Genomic DNA, 25,545 nt, shown 5'->3' with positions numbered 1-25,545 from the left:
GAGGATAATAATATTTTTCTACATTAAATGTGTAAAGTATGTTCGTGTATTATTGTATATTGAAATCTGACCGATTCCCTGAGATGTATTTATTGCTAATAATCCTCCGGATGAAGAATCATGTTTACGATGAACCTCTGAGCCGACGATGCAAAGCAGATAATTCAGTTGGAAACGAGGTTCTGGTTTTAAAATATTATTCTTCATCTGGAGGTTTCCCTTCAATGGTCTTCCTCTGATGTTGTTTTCCTGTGTGTGTTAAAGGCACTTTGATGTATTTTGGAGTCTGAGTGTTGGAGCAGAGGAGCTGATGGGTAATCACATGGTGTTTCAGGTAGTTTTGTAGCATAAAGCTGAGGGTTCAAGTAGGATTCGTTTTGGTTATTTCAAACAGAACGTGTTCTTTCCCTCTCTGAGCGGCCAATCATCTTCAAAAAATGCCAAGTGGGAAAAAGGGAATGACCGTTTCATTAGCTTGAATTAGCCAATAAAGGCTGTACCGAATAGATCGAGGCTTCATTCATTACGTTGACATTCAATTTGAATGCTGCAAAACCATGTTGTAGTATTTATAATACATTTGTCTTTCCTTCCATGCAGCCACTGTTTGCCATTCATGCAGCAAACTCATGAACATTTATCCAGTGAATTAATTGTTGTGAGGAAATGCGAGGAAATATTTTCGCATGAGTCTGAACTAAAACTGCATTATAATTAATATAAATTATATAAATTAATGTTTGTACTCTGCTGGTAAATTAAACCAGTGGCTGCCTGAAAGATGAGAAAATAATTTGATCCAAAATGTTTTTATTTGTCATTGGGCAGCAGAAATATAAATTGTACATAAGTTGAAGTTAAGGAGTTAAAACTTGGAGGAACATGAAGACATATTTTGTGTCCTGCTGTTTTAAGCAGTGAAGACGACTCCATGCTTCATAGTTAGCACTGTAACAGAGTAGCGTCATGTATTTAAACTGTTATCTTTGTAAAATTCCATGAAAGAAAAAAAAGCACATTTTGGCGACAAACAGCTGGGATTCTTGTTAAAGTTGATGAAAGCACTATTACTAAATAACTGTTAAAAATAAGCTTGAACGACAGCACACAATCGTCCAAAGTTGTCTTCTGAGATTTGTGATATTGAGTCTATGCAGCCATCAGTCTGTCAGCTGACCTTCATCCTCCTCCTCCTCCTCCTCCTCAGTGTTTACCTTTAATGTGCCACAGCATTTATTGTAACCTTTTATTTTAACCTCACATGTTTATTTTATCGTTTTGTATCAAATTATTATTTGTATTCTTCTTTGAGCACTATAAGGCTGTAAAGGGAAATATTTACCAAGTGTTTGTCTTCCATTTATGATTATTGTTCTTACATTTTAAGTGCAATGAATTAGTTTTTTGTATGTTTTGGACATACAATATGGACAAAGCCACGCAGCAGTTTGGCAGCACATGAAGTTATTATGTGGAAATATTATTTATGTTGTTTTTGGTTCAGCTGTTGTTGCCACATGTGTTGATGCAGATGAAAGCAACAGAGGTTCGGGACATTAACTTGTGGTGATTTTGTAACGCGTTTGCAACACAAAACTGAAAGATATTAGCGGATGATAATATTTATAAAAAAATGTAATAAAAGATGAAGACCATATACTGTTTAAACTGCCAATGTTATGTCAAGTCTATTTTCATTAATAAATGTAAATAGCTACTTCTGTTCTAATTCATTATTTTTACCAAAGTTATTTTCGTTCACTTCAAACAGAAACTATGTGTTTACAGTTAGACATCCGCTGGTAGTCGTACTCGATGAAGACTGTTGACGGTAAAGTCGTAGATGAGACCATGTTAACCCCAAATGATGATCAAAACACCATTTGGTTCCTAATAACTTTTATCTTCAAAATGCACGGTGGTGAAGCTACAGATGTAAAGTAAAAGTACAGATGAGCTGAAGCGTCTTCGGCGTGGTTGCAGTCAACGCACGCTTCTACCCGAAGAACAGAGTAAACAACGTAATCAACATATTATACTATGACTTTTATTGACATACTATATCATGACTTTTATTGACATTTTATACTATGACTTTAAAAAAAAATTCTCTTTTTTCTGTTTTTTCGACATGCTATACCATAACAGTTTATGACTTTTTTCGACATGTTACACTATGACTTATGTAATGATTATTTTCAACATGAAGGTTAAGCACAAGTTCAGTTAGGAAGAATCTCTTTACAAACCTTTTCATTCATAATCTCCCTCTCTCCTCCATCAGCTGATTGGGGGCGTTCACTTTAAAGTAACTAACCAGATTCACAGTTTCCTGAAGCCAATCACATCGTTGCTCTCAGACTTTAAAAAGTGTTCTCTCTGCAGCTGTCAGTTGTCAATTCAGCTCAAAGCTGATGCAACCCTCCTCCACCACAGTCACCTCCAGTCAGCATCACAGACATGCTCCAGTGGAGCAACTCGCTTCACCACCACCACCAGTGTGTGGACTCCAAGGGGATTAGGCCGTATCTGACCTCAGCATCCCCTCGGTTATCCTATTTCAGGATGGAGTCCAATCACCAAAGACAGCACAATACAAATGTTATGCATGTTTAATAAATTATTGTTAAATTCTAATGAAGTCTCTGATTGAAATACTATAATATGACTTTTTGATGACATTTGTCGGCCTTGACTTTGTTTATGACCTTTTTAGACGTATTACACTTTGACTTATTTAATGATTTTTTTCAACATGCTATAATATGACATTTCTCGATATACTATACTACACTATGACTTTATTACATTTTTCAACAAACTATACTATGACTTTTTTAATGACTTTTTTCAACATGTTACACTATGACTTATTTAATGATTTTTTTTTGTCTCCATATTCACATAATCTACAGAGCCTCAAAGTCCTGAAAGATGCTATTTTTCTATCATGTGCACACTAGTTATTATAAAATAATAACCAACAACAATGTAATTTTTTTCTTTGTTTTAGACACCAGCAGGGTGTTGTGTTCTGTATACTAATAGATCAAAACCAAGCTCTAAGCAAAAATATGTATTGAGCATTTTACATTAGAAATAAACAAACTTTTTGATTCTTTTATTATGTTAAATGCAATCCAAGAATGTCCAAAAATGTTTGTAATAACATAGAAACAAATGTATTTTGTCCACAAAAGAGCACTGACAAGTTTATTACATTTTTTAACTGTAAAATGTCTCACTCAGTAATATATTGATCACAACTTTTTAGAAATATACATAGAATTGATAGTATTGTACTAAAAACAGTTTATATTATGTGCTAATGTTTACAGATATACAGTAATTTATAGAATATAAAATATTGCCTTCAGTATCAACCATTGACTGTGACTGCATGCTAGAGTGCTGCATGGATGATGTTTATCAAACAAACATGTTTGATGAAGCACTATTTTGAGTTTAGTCGTCTCTTTGTCACATGAGCATAATTTCAGTGTGTATGCTGCTTCATGTAAACTGTGAACGATCTGTTTCTTAGTATTGAACTACATATCTGTACTTCTCTCTTGTGGCTTAAAATATATTCATCAAACTGGCCTGGTTCCTGTTTCTTAAGAAGGCACCACCTTACTCTAAAACATTAGATGATTTGTGGTTTGTTTAAGACCACTTTTTTGAGGACATGACCACCATTTTCTTTTGTATTCTGCAACTGCAAAAATATTTCCTCTATTGTAAAATGAAGTTGTTTCACGTTAATTTGGCAGATTAAGTATAAAGATACTGTGACCTGAACCCAAAGCTAAATTCCTTCCACATGTATTCTTACTGGCTTGAGAACTGGCTTCAGTAGAAAGTTTAAACTGCAGACATTTCTAAAGGAGGAGTTCTGCTCTGTCCGTCTTCCTCACTCTCCTCAGACACCCGGTTGGCCTGCAGGAGAACAGGTCTGTGTTAATATCAGGTGGTTTCAATATTAATAATGCTTGATATCCCAAATTTACTCAAACTCACCTCTGTGACATTAACATACTCAGCTTCTACAGAAGGTTCTGAAAAATATGTGGTTCAGAAGATTAGGTCCACTGCTTAAACATCTGGCATGACAGGCAAAGTGTGTTGTTTTGTTTTGTTGATTTTTCTGTGAAGAGTTTTAGACGTTCAGTTCCCTTTGTGTGTGTTTCCTGTAGCCTCACCTTCGCGTTTACTGGCCCTCTTCCTGCAGATTATCAGCACAGCCGCTGACAGCACGATGATCATGATGACCAGAGTCAGACGCACATACAGCAGCACACCTGTGGTTGTTTGTGCGGATGAATGAGTTTTTTTTACACTTTTTTATGCAATATGGGAGCCTGCATAACTGTCAAGCTAATAATAACATCAACTAAATGTGGAATCATTACAATCATAATAAAATGTTCTAACCTGCAGCTGGTGTCTGTTCCTTTTGAGACTGCTGGGTACCTTCGGGGGAGGCTGATGAAGGTGTGTAGCTTCCTGTACTGGAGCTCAGACACTGTGTTGTAGTCAGTGTGGAGGCTGATGGGACTGATGCTGAAAGAGGTTGAAGAGTCACGTTTGGTTTTGAAGAGACTGGAGCTGAGAAACACAAAAATAAAACAATGAACACACAACTACACAATCAGATACTAATTGTACAAATACAAAGATATCTGTGGTAACATTTCACTTAAATAACACTAATTATCTGTGAATGTATCAATGTATTTATAATCATACAGCGAAATGCAGAAGGTAATCAATGTGTTTGGTGCAACACTGTTCAAATCAAGTGTTGAATTTCTGGATTTAAAGGAGCATTCATCAGTTTTTACAATGATGAAAATATGCAGCTCTAAATATAATCGTTACTAAACACATCGAGGTATTTCAAACATCAGCAGCTGTCAGTGAACAGTTCATTCTCTCAGTAGAAACTCACCTTCTTCAACTCTGATCTCAATGTCCTGGTATGATGAGGGTAAAACAGATCTGTGCAAACCACATCTGTACTTTCCTGCATCAGACTTAATCAGCTTTCTGATGCTCACATACAGAATTGCAGACTCTAGAAACGTTCCTTTGTCATATTCAATGCTGTATCTGCCCCTCTTCGCTGTGACATCATCTGTTTCAATGAGAATGTCTCCTTTTTTACATGGTTCCTTACAGAAGATCTTCTTTGTTCCAGAGAAAGTGAAGATGCATTCAACTGTGATGTCTCCTCCTTCTTTTCCTGTACTGACGAGGATCTCTGCATTGATGATTCCAGTGTTTCTGCCCCGCAGTGCTGTTGAAAGGATGATCAATCAATAGTTATTATCTGGACTTCACTTCTTCTACTGGGATAAACTACCCAGTTCAACTAGTCTGTGACTGAGGGGTAATAATTTAATACAACTACAATTTAATTTGGATTCTTTTCACCAAGATTTTAAGCATCAAAATTCTTACGACAGCGTTTTAAGGTCACTGTAGGAAAGGTAAATATATCATTATTACAGTCTGGGGTAATATTCAGAGAAAAAACAAAGAAAACAAAAACTCCGATCGTCCTGTTTAACCACAGAAAGCAACAATATGTGTTGAATCGATATGAGATGTGATGAAACACACTTCACTCATGAGAAACTGTTTCCCATTGACTGCAAAGCTTAACTGACCAAATGAAAAAACTATCATCGTAAAGTAAGAGAATGATAGAAATATAAAGTGAGCGTACTCACTGAAAAAGAAGAAGCAGATCAAAGTCTGACGAATGTTCATGTTTGTGGTTCTGATTGTTAACGCAGCCTCTCTTCAGTCTTCACTTCTCTAAATGATAGAGCCCTTCCTCCAAACACATCACATTCTCTACTTTACTCTTCTCCATTCCTTGTGCATTTTTTCCACTGTATTATATTTTGTACTTTAATTGTACATTTTTTTGTCTCTATATTCACATGATCTACAGAGCCTTAAAGTTCTGAAAGATGCTATTTTTCGATCATGTGCATACTAGTTATTATAAAATAATAACATCCTGTGTAATCTTGTTCTTTGTTTTAGATATCAGCAGGGTTTTGTGTTCTGTATACTAGCAAAGCAAAACCAAACACCAAACTAAAATATGTATTACTATCGAGCGTTTCTGAGCATTAGAAATAAACAAACATTTGAATTCTTGTATTTTGTTAAATGCAATCCAGGAACATCCAAACATGTTTGTAGTAACATAGAAACAAAAGTCTTTGTCCACAAGACAGCACTGACAAGTTTATTACATTTTTTAACTTGGTCACAATTTTTTTGAAATACACATAGAATTGATACTGTTTGTTTATATTATGTGTTAATGTATAAAAAAAATATCAGCAGATATACAGTGATCAGGATTTTATTTTTATAAACTAAAATATTGCCTTCAGTATCAACCACTGACTGTGAGTGGCTGCTAGAGTGCTGCAGGGATGACGTAATTTATCAAACATGTTTGATGAAGCACTCTTTTTGAGTTTAGTCACATGAGCATAATTTCAGTGTGTATGCTGCTTCATGTGAACTGTTAACGATCTATTTCTCATTGAACTACATATCTGTACTTCTGTCTTGTGGCTTTAAATATATTTCCCAAACTGTCTTTTGTCCACAAAAGAGCACTGACAAGTTTATTTCATTTTTTAACTGTAAAATGTCTCACTCAGTTATACATTGGTCACAATTATTTAGAAATACACACAGAATTGATAGGAATGAATTAAAAACTGTTTGTTTGTATTGTGTTAATGTTAAAAAAAAGAATATCAGCAGATATACGGTAATCAGAATTTTTATAATCTAAATATCAAAATAAGGTACATATTTTCGCAGGCCATTGTTCTCATGTCAAATAGATCCCCTAAACAAAACTAATTAGTTAAAAAAAAATACGGAACAATACTGTGTCTAACTGCAACAACAAAATATATATATATATATATATATATACATTTCAGCTTAGAGAAACATCTCATCTTCTCAAACCTAAATATATTAACTTTTTCCCAGCAGTCATTGCTGTTATGTGTCACATTTTCAATCACGCTGTAAAACTAACAGTTAACAAATATAACAGTTCTCAAAATAACGTCAGTTGTCTGGCATAATAAAAACAGATGGTGGTGTGAACGTTACTCATTCAAACCCCTTTGTGTTCCCCTGTTGACCACTGATGGAGAATGTGGCGGTGACAGCGTCTGTGCTACGGCTGATGTGAAGTAACAATGGAGTACAGGGGAGGTGAAGTGTCTTCTACCCGCGGCACAGAGTAGACAACGTTATCTGCATTACCACAGGGGGCGCTGTTGAGCGAGGCAGCTGCACCGTCGGTAAAATCTACATCAGAGTAGATTAGTTTACTCGAAGCATCTTCAATCTGCAAGAAAACAAAGAGAGGTTAAAGTTCATCACTTAGGCTCTTAGCGTGTGTGCTTCTTCATATCATGTAAACCGTTAACAGAGTTTTATCTCCAAATGTATTGAACTCAATGTCTGTAGTGCAGCTTTCACTCTGAGGACTTGTGCCTTGAATCAATGGAAGCGTGAGGCTCTAGATATGACCAGAAACTGGCCTGGTTCCTCTTTTTAAGTAGGTTTATTTTCTCTCTGGATTAAAAAAATAGACCGATGGAGTTTCTTTTCCAACTTTATTGACTGAATTTAATATTTTTACCAAAGTTAAGTTACTTGGAATTCTTTTCAATTTGAAACAAACTGCTGTAAAATTCATTCAAAACCTCTCTTTTGGGGACTTGTCCACAATCTTCTGTCTAATCTGCCGCTGCAAAAATAGTTCCTTTGCTGTACATTGAAACAACATTTTCATTAGTCTCAGACCACCTCTCAAAACCACCTGGATCAAAACAAAAAAGGCAAATGTACTGTACTTCTAAAAAGCTAAAAAAAAAGAAAAAGGAAGCCGTCTTTGGGTGTGAGACAGAGAAATCGCTTTTGTGAAATGTGTGAAAATCATAACCATGACCAGTTATTTTAGTGGATGTAGCCTTCATGTGTTTTCTCAGCCTGAAACCTAAAATCCTCCCACAGTTGCAACTTACGGTCTTCTGAGAAGTGGCTGCAGTGGCCAAGCTGTAGTCATCTGAGGTTTCGACACCGTCTGGTTTGGTGTATTTGACGTAAGTGTAAACTGTAGATACTTCTACAGGAGGAGATGTGCTCCGTCTGTCCTCCTCTCTGATCTCCTCGTACACACGGTTGACCTGAAGGAGGAGAAGAGGGGTTCGTATTAATATTAGCAGGTTTCACAAACATGAAGGATGCTGTGATGTCCCAGATTTACTCAAACTCACCTCTGTGTCATCAGCGTGCTCAGTTTCCACAGGAGGTTCTGAAAAGCATGCAGTTCAGTTTATCAGGTCAAAGAGACAACTTTAAAAACACATTTTACGTCTTCTTTTAAAAAAGGATCCTAGAAAGGTTTTGGGCAGAAGTCCACTCCTCTTGAAGAGAGTCGCCTTTGTGCTCTATTTGTTTGCAGGATTATCTTTATTTAATGTTATGCTTTCCACCATGACATTTGCTTTCAATCTCTTTCAAACAAACCTATGTAATACCTTGATGTATAAGATAGTGTACAGTATACTATCCTAGTAAGGCTAACGTAAAAATAAATACATTAATATAAGACAAAAAAGGAGCAGTGTGTAGGATTTAGTGGCATCTAGTGGTGAGAATGTGTGTCAGAGAACTACGGTGGCCTTCAGGGAACATAAAAATGCCAAAGGCTCTCAATAGAACCAGTGGTTGGTTTGTCCTTTCAGGGCTACTGTAGAAACGTGGTGAATTCCGTGAAAAGGACCCACTCCCTATGAAAATATAAACGGCTCATTCTAAGGTAACGAGAACACAACGACTCTTAGTTTCAGGTCATTACACTAATGAAATGAAGGTATGAATATAATATTACATTTCTACCAATAAATCCCCCTAAATCCTACACACTGTTCCTTTAAGACACATGACAAATGTGCATTTATATCACATTCATTCATTTTACATGTAGCTCCTTTACCTATCATTACAAATCACCCACAACCTGTAAACACAACACACACACACACACACACACACACACACCCTGTAAACACAACACACACACACACACACACACACACACACACACACACACACTCACACACACACACACACATCCTGTAAACACAACACACAACACAGGTTCTATGTCCTGTATTCTATATACCGTTACCTATCCACTCTTGGATTTCATTCCTCACACACCTATCAGAGAAATCTGGATAAAACGTATGCATTTCATATCTAATGTAGTATATTCTTGTCATCAATTTGTATTGTAGTTTTTTATTTGCAGTAATACTGTTAGTGAGATGTAAGAATTTCTTTCATTTTGTGTATTAAATGTTTGTTCCTTCTTTAAAGATAACATCCTCCAAAGGTCCTGGCAACAAATCATAGTGTAAATAAACGTTTTAGTAATCCAGTCTTTTAGCTGTAATGATCTAAAAAGAAATACATATTTGTCAATGTGAATTTATTCTGAAGTTCTGTAAATGATTGAACACTATTGTGCATAATTATATCTGATAAGCGTAAATTCCCCTTGTAGTCCAAGTGCTCCAGTTGTGCCCCAGATTTTGTATTTGTATCTTAGATCTTTGTGTTTCTCTGGATACTAAATTGCACTCCTAGTATTTTATTCAATTTTGTTCCATGATTCTAATGTGGTTTAGTTTATAAAGAAGTAATATTTTGTATTGTGTTTTGTAAACAGAGATTTCAATACGTTTTGAGGCTTTGTTTGCTCAGCTGTGTTAATATATATATAATATAATAATCCGATATATATAAGACATCTGTGAGGCATAATACATTTCTGTCCTTGAATTTTGAAAAATAATTATTCTCACCCAATGTGCTTTATTAGACCAGACAAAAGGGTGATAGGAATAAATAAAAAGAATGTTTTGGGGGAATTAGAGCTATAGTTTTGAAAATAAAGAGAAGTTTATGGGCAAGTTTGACCATTTGTTGATGCTACTTTGCAGCTAATTTTTTCTCAATATGTTGACAAGAGTTTATTCTACTGTCTGGATCATCTCTATTCATGACACAGCCTACACTACAGCTTTTACAAAACGTTACTTCAGATGCATATTGATGAGATAATAGCAGTTTGAAGAGCTAATGATAAAGCTCATTTGATTCTATTAAGTTCAGCTTGACACCATTTATAAAATCTTATACAGTATATAAATAGTTATTTCATGATATCACTGATATATCACATGACATAATCTAGGAACATCTAGCAGGATTTAGCTTTCAATTCAAAATAGTCTGAAACACTCTGAAAGTCCCTTCTGCACTTTTCTTCATCAGCTAAATGTTCCGTTTTAGATGTTGTTATTGTGTGTGTGTGTGTGTGTGTGTGTGTGTGTGTGTGTGTGTGTGTGTGTGTGTGTGTGTGTGTGTGTGTGTGTGTGTGTGTGTGTGTGTGTGTGTGTGTGTGTGTGTGTGTGTGTGTGTGTGTGTGTGTTTCCTGTTGCCTCACCTTTGGTTATACTGGCCCTCTTCCTGCAGAATATCCCCACAGCTGCTAATAACACGACAATTATGACGGCCAGAGACAGACCCACATACACCAGTGTGTAACCTGTGGTAGTTTGAGCAGAGGAACAAGTTTGTTTTAGACTTTATTATGCAATATATCTGGAAGCCTGCATCACTGTCAAGCTAACAATAACATCAACTAAATATTGTAATCATTAAAATAATACTTTATAACAAAAAAAATGTTCCCACCTGCAGCTGGTGTCTGTTCCTTTTGAGACTGCTGGGTACCTTCGGGGGAGGCTGATGAAGGTGTGTAGCTTCCTGTACTGGAGCTCAGACACTGTGTTGTAGTCAGTGTGGAGGCTGATGGGACTGATGCTGAAAGAGGTTGAAGAGTCACGTTTAGTTTTAAAGAGACTGGAGCTCAGAAACACAAAAATAAAACAATGAACACACAACTACACAATCAGATACTAATTGTACAAATACAAAGATATCTGTGGTAACATTTCACTTAAATAACACTAATTATCTGTGTATGTATCAATGCATTTCTAATCATACAGCTAAATGCAGACGGTAATCAATGTGTTTGGTGCAACACTGTTCAAATCAGCTGTAGTGTGCGACAGTCTGAATTTATCAGATATTTTACAGTTGAACTGCTGGTTTTAAAGGAGCATTCATCAGTTTTTACAATGATGAAAATATGCAGCTCTAAATATAATCGTTACTAAACACATCGAGGTATTTGAAACATCAGCAGCTGTCAGTGAACAGTTATTTCTCTCAGTAGAAACTCACCTTCTTCAACTCTGATCTCAATGTCCTGGTATGATGGATAGGGTGTTAAAGATCTGTGCAAACCACATCTGTACTTTCCTGCATCAGACTTAGTCAGCTTTGTGATGCTCACATACAGAATTGTAGACCGTGCTGGAAACGTTCCTTCTTTATATTCAATGCTGTATCTTCCACTCTGAGCTGTGACATCATCTGTGCCAATGAGAATGTCTCCTTCTTCACATGGTTCCTTACAGAAGATCTTCCTTATTCCAGAGAAAGTGAAGATGCATGCAACTGTGACGTCTCCTCCTTCTTTTCCTGTACTGACGAGGATCTCTGCATTGATGATTCCAGTGTTTCTGCCCCACAGTCCTGTTGAAAGGATGATCAATCAATAGTTATTATCTGGACTTCACTTCCTCTACTGGGATAAACTACCCAGTTCAACTAGTCTGTGACTGAGGCGTAATAATTTAATACAACTATAATTTAATTTGGATTCTTTCAACCAAGATTTTAAGCATCAGAACTGTCTAACATTCTTACGAAAGGGTTTTAAGGTCACTGTGGGAAAGAAAAAATATATTTTCTGAGATTAAAGTGGCAGATTTATGAGAAAAACACTTTAAATAGTCTTCGAGATATCACTTAATTACCCAGGTTAGAATTGAAATAAATAAAGAATATAGGCTACCTGTCACAAAGGTTTATATGATAAATATTGAGTTCATTGTTTTAGTTGTGGAGAAGAGCTAAAACTATAAAAGTGTGTACTTATTACTCCTTCTCAGAGATGTACTCTGTACAGTTGGTACTTTGACTGTTTGATGTGAATCAACACAAACAGTCAAACTGATACAGATGACAAAAGTCAAAATGAGCTTTGTCTTCTTTCTGAACACATTTACTTTACTGTATTTGTTAGATGCACAAACATTATTGAATAAGAGGTTTATTAATGAAAACAAAGATTTCATGCTGATTGATTTAATTGATCCCAACTCATCAGTGGATGCAGCTTGTTTTCCAAGATTTTCTGCTGAACTATCTGCAGCTGTAGTCAGATTTACTTAAGAGTTTGACCATTTAATTTCATTCTTGATTTAAAGTCTATTTTGTAAAGTCACCAGTACTTTTAATGATGTCATGTCAAAGTGACTAGGTAGCTGGTGACTAGTGGAGAGTAACTAAGTACATTTACCCAAGTACTGTGAGTGCAGTTTTGAGGTACTTCATTACTATTTTCTGCTACTTTATGCTTCTACACCACTACAATTATTTCATACCGTCAGTTACTCTGCTGAATTAGATTAAAAATACAAAATATAATCAATATGTCAATCATAATGTTTTATTATAGATTATAATGAAACTGTAATGATCTCCAGGAGGAAATCAGCTATGCAGCAGTACATAAAGTAATCACAATCAGCTCCACCTCTACCAGCTGCAACATTAAAGTGATGAACACATTAATGCATCAATAATTACAATGCAGAATTATGAGCGACATTAGCATATTAGAGTATTTTTACCTCTGATACTTTAAGTATATGTTGATGTTAATACTTGTAGTACTTTTAAGTAAACATTTGAGTGCATGGCTTTTTTTTGTAACTGAATATTTCTAGTGTTATTTATAGTATTTCAAGATCTTAGTTCCCCACCACTGAGTGAGTCATCCCAACTCCGATCGTCCTGTTTAACCACAGAAAGCAACAATATGTCTTGAACAGATATGAGATGTGATGAAACACACTTCACTCATGAGAAACTGTTTCCTGCAAAGCTTAACTGACCAACTGAAAAATAATATCATCGTAAAATAAGAGAATGAAAGAAATAGAAAGTGAGCGTACTCACTGAAAAAGAAGAAGCAGATCAAAGTCTGATGAACGTCCATGTTTGAGGTTCTGATGGTTAACGCGGCCTCTCTTCAGTCTTCACTGACAAACCAGGAAGCCCTCACTTCTCTAAATGATAGAGCCCCTCCTCCAACCACATCACATTCTCTACTCTACTCCCTTCCTTGTGCATTTTTTCCACTGCAATTTCCTGTTAGTATTACAGAATATGACTTCTCTCCACTGAAGTCAATAACCTGTAAGTTTATGTATGATTGTACATTAGAACTGTGTTTGCTTGTAACTTGATGCAGTAATGTCATGTTTTTGTCTAAAAGTCTCCATCTTTTTAAAGGCCTAATATGCATCAATTTTCTAAAAAACGATGAATAGACTGATACAAAAATAATCCCTCTCCGTCATCACTTATGAACCACTAGAATTGTGTGGTGAGAGACCCTGCCCTCTTCCTGTATTTGCTCTTTTCTTATTATTTTGCCGTGTTCGGGACTCTTCTGAGCACTAGGACCCCAGCCAATAACCAGGGCGTGCTGCCCGTACTCATTTCCAGGTCAAACACCACCACTTTGTCACGTAAATGGAGTGTTTGTATTTTCAGGACAGAATAAGGCAGACTGCTGCAGTAGAATAAAGCATCACAAGAGTGTGCACCATTAAAAGTTATTTCAGTCTATACAACTCATCTGGTGATAATTGGTACAGGATAATCCCTGAAGCTATTTCTTCCAACATTTAAATTGTTGAAGTCTTGGTGTTTATTCAGACCTAATGGAAGGAGAGATGTACATATCATCTGCGCATACATGTTACCACAAGTTATTTTCTTAAATATATACACTGCGCGTACAGATTGCTTAAGATCGTTTCTTGAGCAGTTCTCACTCAAACAGATGGCTTTAATACAAGGTTCACTTTCTAAAATAGTGTTAGTGTCACATATCTAGTACCACAGAATCCAGAGGGTGGTCTGTTTGACACAAATAAAATGCATCAGAGGACCAAAGTCCTCTTTGGTCTGGTTGTGTGGTCTCCATGTTATATGTATCATAACGGAAATTGAAGGAATTGAAGAAATAGAAAACATAAGACAATTACAGTTCAATTTCAAAAGTTTTCAAAACTGAAAGTATGAAAAAAGTGCTGATTATCTTGTATTTTTTTCTTCAAAAAAAGACAAAAAGTAAACAAAGTATATTCTTTCTTTTTTTTAAAGAAACTTAACTTTTTCACGATACACTGAGGATATGGATGCACAGCACACACTTACAGTAACATATTAACTAGACTTCATAATTAGTATGCATATAAACTATGGTTAGGTTTATGTTGTGTGGGCCTACTACGTAGTAGTTGGATTATAATTAGTGATGCATTAGTATTGTAGTGACTTTAACAAATATCCAATTGTATCTTAAAGCCACTGGGGAGCGAACGGGAGAACTTGTTCGGACGCGTGTTCTATGCCACAAACAATTCACTGTCCAGTGCGCTGTATCTCTTTCCATCCGTTGATCCATTTATTCCGTTGCACATTGACACCATATCATTAAATCAACATCGTTCAATCTTACTCGTGTATATGCATCTTAATTGCTTAGTAACAGAAAACCACAGGATACCACGACAGGATAAGATAAGACGCCACGCTGACACTGTCAAAAACTGTTTGCTTCCCGTCTACACACACCTGATTCTCATCACCAGCACTTACCTATATGCTTACATACATTAATGCGCCACCCTGTGTTCAATGTCAGAACTGCATGTCTAAATTCACCTTGTGTTTCCCTCAAAGATAAAAGAAAACAACAAAACAACATTATGGCTCCAACAAGTGTGTACATCCACAAGTTACTTTTGTTATTTTTGTCACTGACCTGATACGTGAAGTTCTGATTCCTCTCTTTGACGATGCAGACCAGATGGACGTTTAAAAATAAGATATGTGTTATTTAGGCATTATTATAGACAACCCGGTGCAGCATTCAAGCAATAGGTTTGACCAGGTGTCCATGCCCGTCGAGGTAGCAGCCCTGACCAATGGGCTATCCCGACCCTAACTACTCTGGATCGATGCCTAACACCAGTCGTCTCTGCCTCAGCCAGCTCACTGCGGTCAAGTGGTCCGTCATCTGCGGAACTTCGGTCACGTCAGCCGGCGTTTGAAATGAAATGCTCGTCTATTCGTGGTGTTACGGTACGGGTGCTTGGATAGCCCAAAAAGCCCAGAAATAGATCAAAATTCATCAATAATTTGTCAAGACTCTTGTTTATGAAGACTCTCACTGTACCCAAGTATATTTTCAAGAGATATTACTGTACAGTTTTTGAGAAAAGTACATGTGAAGTTAGCTCAAATGACATTTTGATATTCATAATTTCACCCATTTTTGACATTTTATTAAAACTAATCCTTAATAGGTTATGTCAATATTTCACTGGATTCTTGTTTATGACGACCCTGGCTATGCCCAAGTATATTTTCAAGAGATATTACTGTACAGTTTTTGAGAAAAGTACATGTAAAGTTAGTTCAAATGACATTTTGATATTCATAATTTCCCCATATTTGACATTTTATTAAAAATAATCCTTAAGAGGTTTTGTCAATATGTCACTGGATTCTTGTTTATGAAGACTCTCACTGTACCCAAGTATATTTTCATGAAATATTACTGTACAGTTTTTGAGATAAGTGCATGTAAAGTTAGCTCAAATGACATTTTGATATTCATAATTTCACCCATTTTTGACATTTTATTAAAACTAATCCTTAATAGCTTATGTCAATATTTCACTGGATTCTTGTTTATGACGACCCTGGCTATGCCCAAGTATATTTTCAAGAGATATTACTGTACAGTTTTTGAGAAAAGTACATGTAAAGTTAGCTCAAATGGCATTTTGATATTCATAATTTCCCTATATTTGACATTTTATTAAAACTAATTCTTAATAGGTTATGTAAATGTTTCACTGGATTCTTGTTTATGAAGACCATCACTATGCCCATGTATATTTTCATGAGATATTACTGTACAGTTTTTGAGAAAAGTACATGTAAAGTTAGCTCAAATGACATTTTGATATGAATAATTTCACCCATTTTTGACATTTTATTAAAACTAATCCTTAATAGGTTATGTAAATGTTTCACTGGATTCTTGTTTATGAAGACTCTCACTGTACCCATGTATATTTTCATGAAATATTACTGTACAGTTTTTGAGAAAAGTGCCTGTAAAGTTAGCTCAAATGACATTTTGATATGAATAATTTCACCCATTTTTGACATTTTATTAAAACTAATCCTTAATAGGTTATGTCAATATTTCACTGGATTCTTGTTTATGACGACCCTTGCTATACCCAAGTATATTTTCAAGAGATATTACTGTACAGTTTTTGAGAAAAGTACATGTAAAGTTAGCTCAAATGGCATTTTGATATTCATAATTTCCCTATATTTGACATTTTATTAAAACTAATTCTTAATAGGTTATGTAAATGTTTCACTGGATTCTTGTTTATGAAGACCATCACTATGCCCATGTATATTTTCATGAAATATTACTGTACAGTTTTTGAGAAAAGTACATGTAAAGTTAGCTCAAATGACATTTTGATATGAATAATTTCACCCATTTTTGACATTTTATTAAAACTAATCCTTAATAGGTTATGTAAATGTTTCACTGGATTCTTGTTTATGAAGACTGATACAGCTATATACAAAGAGACAAAAAACATAACATTTATTTGCACAAACAGCATCTCCATTCACAAAACAACTGTGCCATGTAAATGTTAAATAAATGTTATGTTTTTTGTCTCTTTGTATATAGCTGTATCTGTCTGTGTGGATAGGGTGGTGAAATATGTTTTGCATTTTATCTTTAAAAGTTTTTCTTTGAAACTTGACAATCAGAAAGTAAATAATATGCATGTGCAAGGCTTACTAATGTCAATGTCTAGATTTTCAATATAGACAATTGAAACATTAGACATGCAATAAAATTACATTACATTTTAAAGGACATAGTCGGAGTGATCTAGAGCAAAAATTCATTTAAAATTTACTACAACCTTTTTAGGAATTGTTTATTTAACAGTTCAAATATGGGGAAATGAATGTCATTTGAGCTAACTTTACAGGCACTTTTCTCAAAAACTGTACAGTAATATTTCATGAAAATATACATGGGCATAGTGATGGTCTTCATAAACAAGAATCCAGTGAAACATTTACATAACCTATTAAGAATTAGTTTTAATAAAATGTCAAATATGGGGAAATTATGAATATCAAAATGTCATTTGAACTAACTTTACATGTACTTTTCTCAAAAACTGTACAGTAATATCTCTTGAAAATATACTTGGGCATAGCCAGGGTCGTCATAAACAAGAATCCAGTGAAATATTGACATAACCTATTAAGGATTAGTTTTAATAAAATGTCAAATATAGGGAAATTATTCATATCAAAATGTCATTTCAGCTAACTTTACATGCACTTTTCTTAAAAACTGTACAGTAATATCTCTTGAAAATATACTTGGGTATAGCCAGGGTCTTCATAAACAAGAATCCAGTGAAATATTGACATAACCTATTAGGGATTAGTTTTAATAAAATGTCAAATATAGGGAAATTATTCATATCAAAATGTCATTTGAGCTAACTTTACATGTACTTTTCTCAAAAACTGTTCAGTAATATCTCTTGAAAATATACTTGGGCATAGCCAGGGTCTTCATAAACAAGAATCCAGTGAAATATTGACATAACCTATTAAGAATTAGTTTTAATAAAATGTCAAAAATGGGTGAAATTATGAATATCAAAATGTCATTTGAGCTAACTTTACATGTACTTTTCTCAAAAACTGTACAGTAATATCTCTTGAAAATATACTTGGGCATAGCCAGGGTCTTCATAAACAAGAATCCAGTGAAATATTGACATAACCTATTAAGGATTAGTTTTAATAAAATGTCAAATATGGGTGAAATTATGAATATCAAAATGTCATTTGAGCTAACTTTACATGTACTTTTCTCAAAAACTGTACAGTAATATCTCTTGAAAATATACTTGGGCATAGCCAGGGTCTTCATAAACAAGAATCCAGTGAAATATTGACATAACCTATTAGGGATTAGTTTTAATAAAATGTCAAATATAGGGAAATTATTCATATCAAAATGTCATTTCAGCTAACTTTACATGCACTTATCTCAAAAACTGTACAGTAATATTTCATGAAAATATACTTGGGTACAGTGAGAGTCTTCATAAACAAGAATCCAGTGACATATTGACATAACCTCTTAAGGATTATTTTTAATAAAATGGCAAATATGGGGAAATTATGACTATCTGAATGTCATTTGAGCTAACTTTACATGCACTTCTCTCAAAAACTATCCAGTAAGATTACATTACATTTGACATGGAGATATATGGGGTCATCATGAACAGAACTTTAGCTATCCAATGAAGGAATTTTTTTTTTTTACAGATCAAAGATTATTATTAGGTAATATTATAATTTTCGAACCCTTTTTCAATTAAAGATTATACAGCAGTGTATTTCAGATCATTTTATTGTTGTATTTCACTTAATGTACAAAATGACGTTGTTTTTGACTTGTTATATCAAATTAGACAAATTATTGATGAAATATTGATCTATTTCCGGGCTTTTTGGGCTATCCAAGCACCCGTACCGTAACACCACGAATAGACGAGCATTACATTTCAAACGCCGGCTGACGTGACCGAAGTTCCGCAGATGACGGACCACTTGACCGCAGTAGCCAGCTCTGCAGGGCGGGTGTTGCCAAGAAGAGCAGTGGGATTCATAATTATGCGGGTTGGACCCTTGTGGCCATCTAACTCGGGTCTAGTTTTAAACGGAATGGGACAATCTTAATGTTCCCCCTAAAGCCTTAAACCCTGAACCCTCGGGGATTTAACTGACGTCACCTGTTAAATGAGTGCGGGAGGCTGCAGGGCTTGAAATGGCACATGGGACGGCACTTTGCTGCGACATATCACGTTACCTTGATGACACCAAAACATGTTTTGTACTATTGTGGGTTTTTATTTCACATTTGTTTCTGTCTGATTTGAACATCTTCAAGGCAATTGTCAAATAATACATTTTCTCGTTGTTGTCAAAACAGCTTCAATAAGCAAAATTAAAAGAAATTGTTGATGAATGAACTAGGTGTGTAATATAGTCTCTGCTAGCATTCCTCTGATTTCATGTGTTTTTTTCAAACCATTTCTTCATTTCTGTGACTACGACCCTCAGGTGACAATGGGAAGGGAAGTCTGTAAAAGGCCGGACTTGAATAAAGAACATATGTGGCAGGACGCATAGACTTCTATGGTATTATTGTGGCGTTAATTATTCTAATTTACAATTCTGATGAATGCGCACTTATTAATGCACGGATGATATTCATCATGTGTTATGCTGGTTATTTACATAGTTATCTGAAGTTACACCCAAAACAAAGTAAGAGAAAATTAAGAAAAATGTTTACACATGAGGTCAAAGTTCCTAATTTTTTCTAAAGATCAAACTTCTGGTTCAAGAAAATTTGAAAGATGCTGTCGGGGAATAGAAATCTACTTTTAAGACAACAAAAAAAACTTCTTGGAAAAGATAATCAAACCCATCTGGAGGTTTATTATAATCTGGATTAGTTTACAAAACAACCAAAGTTGAGTGCATAAACTACTGCAATGCTCTGAATGATGTACAGATATTTTACACACTTTCTCTCACACTGTATGCAGCTTTCTACAACATTATAGCACCAGGCAGCCACACGAACACTCAGACATAAAAATGTTCTCTTAATTCGACGAAGGTGACGATCAACAACTTTTTGTTAACGTGGACACACACACACACACACCATCCGTCTCAGGGCTGCATGCGAATGGCTCCGTCCAGTCTGATGACCTCTCCATTGATCATGGGGTTCTCAGCCAGTGATGTCACTAGATGGGCAAACTCAGCGGGGTCTCCCAGGCGAGAGGGGAAGGGCACCTGGCGGGCGAGGAAGGAGCGCACCTTCTCTGGGAGACCGGCCAGGAGGGGAGTGGAGAACAGACCTGGAGGATGAAAGAGAGGGAACATTGAGATTAATACACCAAGGATATATCCTTATGTGGTGTTCAGATCTTAAGTTAACTCAGATCATTCACTCGAGTAAAAGCACCAACACAACAACGTCAAATACTCCATTTAAAGTAAAAGCTGGAAGAGCCGCCTGCGGGTTCCCGGACACTTACAACAGCAACAGAGAGAGTTGTGTATAAGACAAGGACGGTGTGTCTGCGTTGCTCCACCGCTGTAGGGGAAGAGATTTCTGTGTGCCGTTACACTCCTAACACTGACCTGGTGCTATGGTGATGACTCTGATGCCCATGGGTGCCAGATCTCGTGCAATGGGGAGGGTCATTCCAACGATACCGCCTTTAGAGGCTGAATATGCCGCTTGGCCGACCTGGAGAGGAAACGGAGAGCACAAAAAGAAAAGTTGAGAAATGGAGCGACCACTCAGTTGTTTCTTTTATGCTTTTCAAAAAGTTTGTTTCAAATGACCTGTCCATCAAAGGCGGCCACGCTGGCTGTGTTGATGATGCAGCCTCTGTGTCCATCTGCATCAGGCTCGTTCTTCCCCATCGCACCCACAGCAAGACGAATCACATTAAAGGTTCCTGCAATGTTCACCTACAGAAAACACATAGATGTTACTGTGGTCATTTTAACTCCTTTATATACTGCTGGGTAGTTAAATCTGCAGTAATGCATCATATTCAATAAGACCATCATGCGTTTGTGGAGTCGCTGTCCCGTGAGAACCTCGCATCTCTAAAAAGTAAACTTTTCACTTTTCATGAGCTCAGAAAAACGTTTTCAGCTTTGTTACTGTTTTTTTCCAACTGATCCAGGAGGATTTTTAAATAGTTTATTTAGCTTAAGAAGTAAGAGAATTTTCTCAACACATAGTGGAACATTCAATCCTTCAGTTCATCACAAACTATCAACACATCTGGAGATACGTGGTTTTCACTGGACAGGAAGGGGATTAAAAACATAATCTGAGAAGTGACTAAAGCTGTCAGACAAATCTAATGCAGTAAAAATATATTAAAATGTACCTCTACGATTTAGTAGAAAAATAAAGCTGCATAAAAAATAAAGTACAAGTACTTTCAACTGGTTCAGAAGTACAGAGCTTTAGGTAACTTAGTTACATTCCTCCACTGGAACTGTCACACAGCTGCGACTGGTATTTATTTTTCTACTGATCTACATCCTGATCTACATCCTTACATTGATTACACGCTGGAAGTCCTCCAGGCTGTGAGGGAGGTCCTTCTTAAAGTTATACGTTTTAACGGCGACAGCGATGCCGGCACAATTAACTGCCAGGTCCAGCTTCCCAAACTTCTCTCTGGCCAGATTCACCGCCGACTGCACGTCTGCTTCTGATGTCACCTGAGAAATGAGACGGCCGAGAGATAAATATCACCAAGCAGACACGTGTAAATGCACCAAATATAGAGACCGGGTCTTTGGTTCAATTTGCATCCAGCAAGTAGAGGAAAGTCTGGCATAAATAATGTGGAGGGTCAACATGTATCACATGCACCAGTCACTGTGTTGGATGATGTGTGAGTGCCATCTGCTGAGCTCAGAGCATCATTTTAGAGCTCAAATTACAGCTGCAGTCTGATCTGTATTTTGTTTCTCTTACAGTTACCACAAGAGCAATTAGTTCATTTTCACAAGTTTCCAGATTTTATACCTTCCCATAAAACTTATTATCCTTAAAGATTTTTAAGCAATAGCTTACATACTGTAACTGTTTTTATCTGTTAAAATTTGTTTTTTTTTAAGGAAAGAAGCAAAGAATCAATAGAACAGCTTATGAATAACTTTTTAACTGGAATGTACAGGTTTATTAATTTTGCACGAGTGTGTTTTGGACCCACGTCTGCAGGAGCGAAGGCACAGCGGTCCCCCAGACTGGCTGCCAGAGCCGGTCCATCAGAGGAGGGCAGGTCCAGGATCACCGCAGACGCTCCGTGCTGGATCAGACGCTCCACAGTGGCCCGGCCCAAACCGGACGCACCGCCCGTCACCAGCCCAACCATACCCTACGCAACACACGGACACGGACACAACACACACAGACACACACGGAGACACAAACACAAACATGGACGGACCAGAGGGTTAGGGTAGTACAGGATATAAAAAACATGGGTCACTGAGAAAGACGGGTGAAAAAAAAGATCAAAATTGCTGATTAATTAAAAAAGCAGAGGTATCACTTCATCATTCAGGAGTTTGACAGATAGGAAGTAAAGATTATTAATACTCAAGTGGTAACTGTTTGTGGAGCTGAAATTATTAGACAACTAATTTAAGAGTCAATCAACTTAAAGAGAAGATAAAATAGAACTTTATTAATCCCGAAGGAAATTCTTTCGGCAGAGATTACTCAAAGATTATAACATCATTAGAAAACAAACCAGAGTAATACATATAAAGTCTATAAGAAGTAATACTAACACCAGTTACGAAGAGAATAACAATAAAAGTAAGATACATTTAGAAAAATAAGTAAGTCATGTTTTGATCGTTTTTATAATGTGTTAATGAAAACATGCAAAATGTTCACAAAAACCCCTAAAACCTAAATTATAATATGCTGCTTTTTTTTTTTTGCCCGCTAGAGAAAATAGCTGAACGCGCTCGCTTTTAGTGTTTTGGACGGTGTGTTTGGCTAAAATCTAACAGAACTGCCAATACGCACAGTGCTGAGTACATCGCCGCCACTCAGCGGCTGTCCGGTGGGCAGACAGCTTGGTGAGTTTAATTGTTGTGAAATGTCTTGTATGATACTTTAGAGCCAGTTGGGATGCATTCATTCAATCACACAACACAGCAGTGGTCCTCACAGACACACCTGGCAGAGATCTGCAGTCTACTGAGTGCACCTTTCTAGTTTATTCTGTTGTCATTGGAACTATTAAGACCGAGTCACTACCGTTGACAGTGACTTCTATGAGTTAGTTATTGCTGAATTTTTTCAAATGGATCTTTTTCACTTTGCTGAAAACTTGTTTTTAGATATTTAGTTGGTCTCTAAACCGTAATCTTAAATGTGTAGAGTTTCTGACCTCTGGTAGCTCTATGGAGATAGTCAGCTAGTACACGTATGTACCTGACACTGGGGTTAAAGTACTTTAAAAAAATATTTAACTCAAGGGGAAATGTACTTGACACGTCTGTTATACCTCAAGAATACAATTTTGGTGAGTAGCACTGAATGTAAACAAAACTTGTCTGTGTCGTTGGTCACTTTCCTGTGAGAATCTCTCAAAAGTCAACTTTTCATCAACTCAGAATAAACAGCCCCGTTTTCACATTTGTGACGATGCATTCTCCAGCTGACCCAAGAGGCGTTTAAATAGTTTATTTAGCCGAAGAAGTAGGAGAAATTACTCAACACATAAAGGACTTCCTTCAGTTTATCACAGACATTCATCAACAACACATGTAGAGAAACATGGTTTTCACTAGTTTTCAAGGGGATGAAAGACATAATCTGAAATCTCTAAAATGTAGTGGAGTATGAGTATGAAGTAGCTTTAAGAAGAAATACTCAAGTCAAGAACAAGTACCTCGATTTTGTACATAAGTAGAGCACTTGAGTAGATGTACTTGGGCAGACGGCACTAACGTCAGACACCAACGACGTTATGTTTGTGGACTAAACCTTTAAACTCTTGTCTCAAATTCTCCAATATCAGTGTAACCGAGAAGACAAAGGTGCTGAGTGGACTCATTAATTCCCTTATGTTGTGTTACACAATGAAACTTCGTAGTTACGAGGAAAACAAATGAACAAGGAGAATAAGAAAACACACATGAAGCCCAACACAGGCGTCTAACAAGTGTAACGCATCCTATATGTATTATAAATCATGTAAGTGTTGCAGTGTGGAGATTTATCTTTCTCTTTCCTCACCTTGACACACCGAATGTTCGCCATGTTGGTTTATGAATGGATCACCTTCTTCTTCTTTAGTGTTTAAACAGGGTCGTTAAACCAGTTTAGGGCTGCATTACCGCCACCAGCTGGACTGGAGTGTGAAACAAGCGATTATTCAGGAAGAAACACTATTTTAGATTATTAAAATAATGTCACTCTATAAGGTATATGGTAAAGGGTTCATAATCAAGCCGATAGCCCTGGTGGGGAGACGGTCTGATACTCTTTTCTTAATATAAGATGTATTCACTGGGATATGTAGTTATGCACCATCATCACACCCTGCACGTGGATAGTAGGAGCTACCACTTGATATGTTAAAGCACGGAAAACATTTTTTTTTTAAATAAATTAAATAACAATAAAAAACTGAATAAATATGAGGTAAAACAAAAATAACAAAAATAATTAATTATAATAGAAATAAAAAAGAATAAAACAAAATGTTATACAATTAAATAAAACTATGGAATCAATAGAAGAAGAATAACCGTAACAACTGACATGTTGTTAGTTGGTTTCTTACTTATAAGGACAGTATAACTATAATACAGCAAGTGTGAGAGCGCCGTCATTCATTTTACCACGTTAGCTTTTAAGCCCCGCCTACTTCTGTCTGATTCGACCAATGGGTGAGCGTATGAGGGAACGCCTGCTCTGGGATATGAAGGATGATGTCCAATCACAGACACTCTGCTGCTCAACAAGGTCAGCTCAGGCGACGCTTCAGGAAGTTTAATATGTCAAGTTCACCAGGTTTTGTCTTGGTTACTGATTTATCTGCGCTGGAAGAAGTACTTAGATCTTAAAATACGACGGTGAAGAAATACTCTCCTATACGAGTACAAGTCATGCATTCAAATTGTATTAAAAGTACAAACGTTTTAGCAGAGAAATATAAAATAAAAGTACTCATAATGGAGAATAGCCCATTTCAGAAATATAGATATACATACAGAATTATATTTGTTGCATTGTCACCATAATGTTGATGCTGGGAAATGTGGAGCTCATTTTAATTGCTTTAAATAACTTACTGCTGGCTAGCTTGTGAATGTCCCCCCAATGATCAATAACGTTTTATCTTAATCTATAATATTACATCATGATTTATCTGTTAATTAAAATTTGTTATTAATCTGAGTTTGCAAGGTCAGTTAAATTAAATATAAAAGGTATAATTCTTCCCTCTAAAATGTAGGAGAGAAGTATAAAGTATCGGA

At 36.1% G+C, this 25,545-nt stretch overlaps 3 protein-coding genes and 1 long non-coding RNA gene across 4 annotated transcripts; all 4 read right to left on the bottom strand.

Moving 5' to 3' along the window:
* Nucleotides 1-3,380: 3,380 nt before the first annotated feature.
* On the bottom strand, nt 3,381-4,304 carry LOC306710953. The gene is made up of 3 exons (XR_013767506.1): nt 4,203-4,304; nt 4,021-4,058; nt 3,381-3,939 (listed from the first exon to the last, which is right to left on the bottom strand). It is a non-coding gene; the product is annotated as an uncharacterized lncRNA (long non-coding RNA).
* Nucleotides 4,305-4,429: 125 nt separating this feature from the next.
* On the bottom strand, nt 4,430-5,775 carry LOC306708203 (uncharacterized protein; the record flags this gene model as incomplete). Its single annotated transcript, XM_079175976.1, has 3 exons — nt 4,430-4,608; nt 4,952-5,299; nt 5,736-5,775. The coding sequence occupies 3 exons, from the start codon at nt 5,773-5,775 to the stop codon at nt 4,430-4,432; spliced, it is 567 nt and encodes a 188-aa protein (XP_079032102.1).
* A 483-nt stretch (nt 5,776-6,258) lies between these two features.
* Nucleotides 6,259-13,268, bottom strand: LOC306702131 (uncharacterized protein). The gene is made up of 7 exons (XM_079167647.1): nt 13,228-13,268; nt 11,383-11,736; nt 10,828-10,956; nt 10,577-10,678; nt 8,337-8,374; nt 8,085-8,246; nt 6,259-7,402 (listed from the first exon to the last, which is right to left on the bottom strand). Exons 1-7 carry the CDS (start codon nt 13,265-13,267, stop codon nt 7,229-7,231), a joined length of 999 nt encoding a protein of 332 aa, XP_079023773.1. The 5' UTR covers nt 13,268; the 3' UTR covers nt 6,259-7,228.
* A 6,067-nt stretch (nt 13,269-19,335) lies between these two features.
* On the bottom strand, nt 19,336-24,376 carry hsd17b10 (hydroxysteroid (17-beta) dehydrogenase 10). The gene is made up of 6 exons (XM_079177631.1): nt 24,299-24,376; nt 22,254-22,418; nt 21,592-21,756; nt 20,857-20,985; nt 20,650-20,758; nt 19,336-20,363 (listed from the first exon to the last, which is right to left on the bottom strand). The coding sequence occupies exons 1-6, from the start codon at nt 24,320-24,322 to the stop codon at nt 20,173-20,175; spliced, it is 783 nt and encodes a 260-aa protein (XP_079033757.1). The 5' UTR covers nt 24,323-24,376; the 3' UTR covers nt 19,336-20,172.
* Between the last annotated feature and the right edge of the window lie 1,169 nt (nt 24,377-25,545).

The sequence above is a fragment of the Pholis gunnellus genome (assembly GCF_910591455.1).
Source record: "Pholis gunnellus genome assembly, chromosome: 2".
Classification (NCBI taxonomy): domain Eukaryota; kingdom Metazoa; phylum Chordata; class Actinopteri; order Perciformes; family Pholidae; genus Pholis; species Pholis gunnellus.
This window is presented reverse-complemented; position numbering and strand designations above follow the sequence as displayed.

Coding starts and splice junctions, on each gene's coding strand:
- LOC306702131 (XM_079167647.1), bottom strand. CDS start 13,267: ATGGACGTTCATCAGACTTTGATCTGCTTCTTCTTTTTCA. Junction 8,247..8,336: donor AGCACGCTGATGACACAGAG/GTGAGTTTGAGT, acceptor CTCCTCCTTCAG/GTCAACCGTGTGTACGAGGA. Junction 7,403..8,084: donor CAGCCACTTCTCAGAAGACC/GTAAGTTGCAAC, acceptor GTTTTCTTGCAG/ATTGAAGATGCTTCGAGTAA.
- hsd17b10 (XM_079177631.1), bottom strand. CDS start 24,322: ATGGCGAACATTCGGTGTGTCAAG. Junction 22,419..24,298: donor CGAACATTCGGTGTGTCAAG/GTGAGGAAAGAG, acceptor TGTGTTGCGTAG/GGTATGGTTGGGCTGGTGAC. Junction 21,757..22,253: donor GTGCCTTCGCTCCTGCAGAC/GTGGGTCCAAAA, acceptor CTCATTTCTCAG/GTGACATCAGAAGCAGACGT.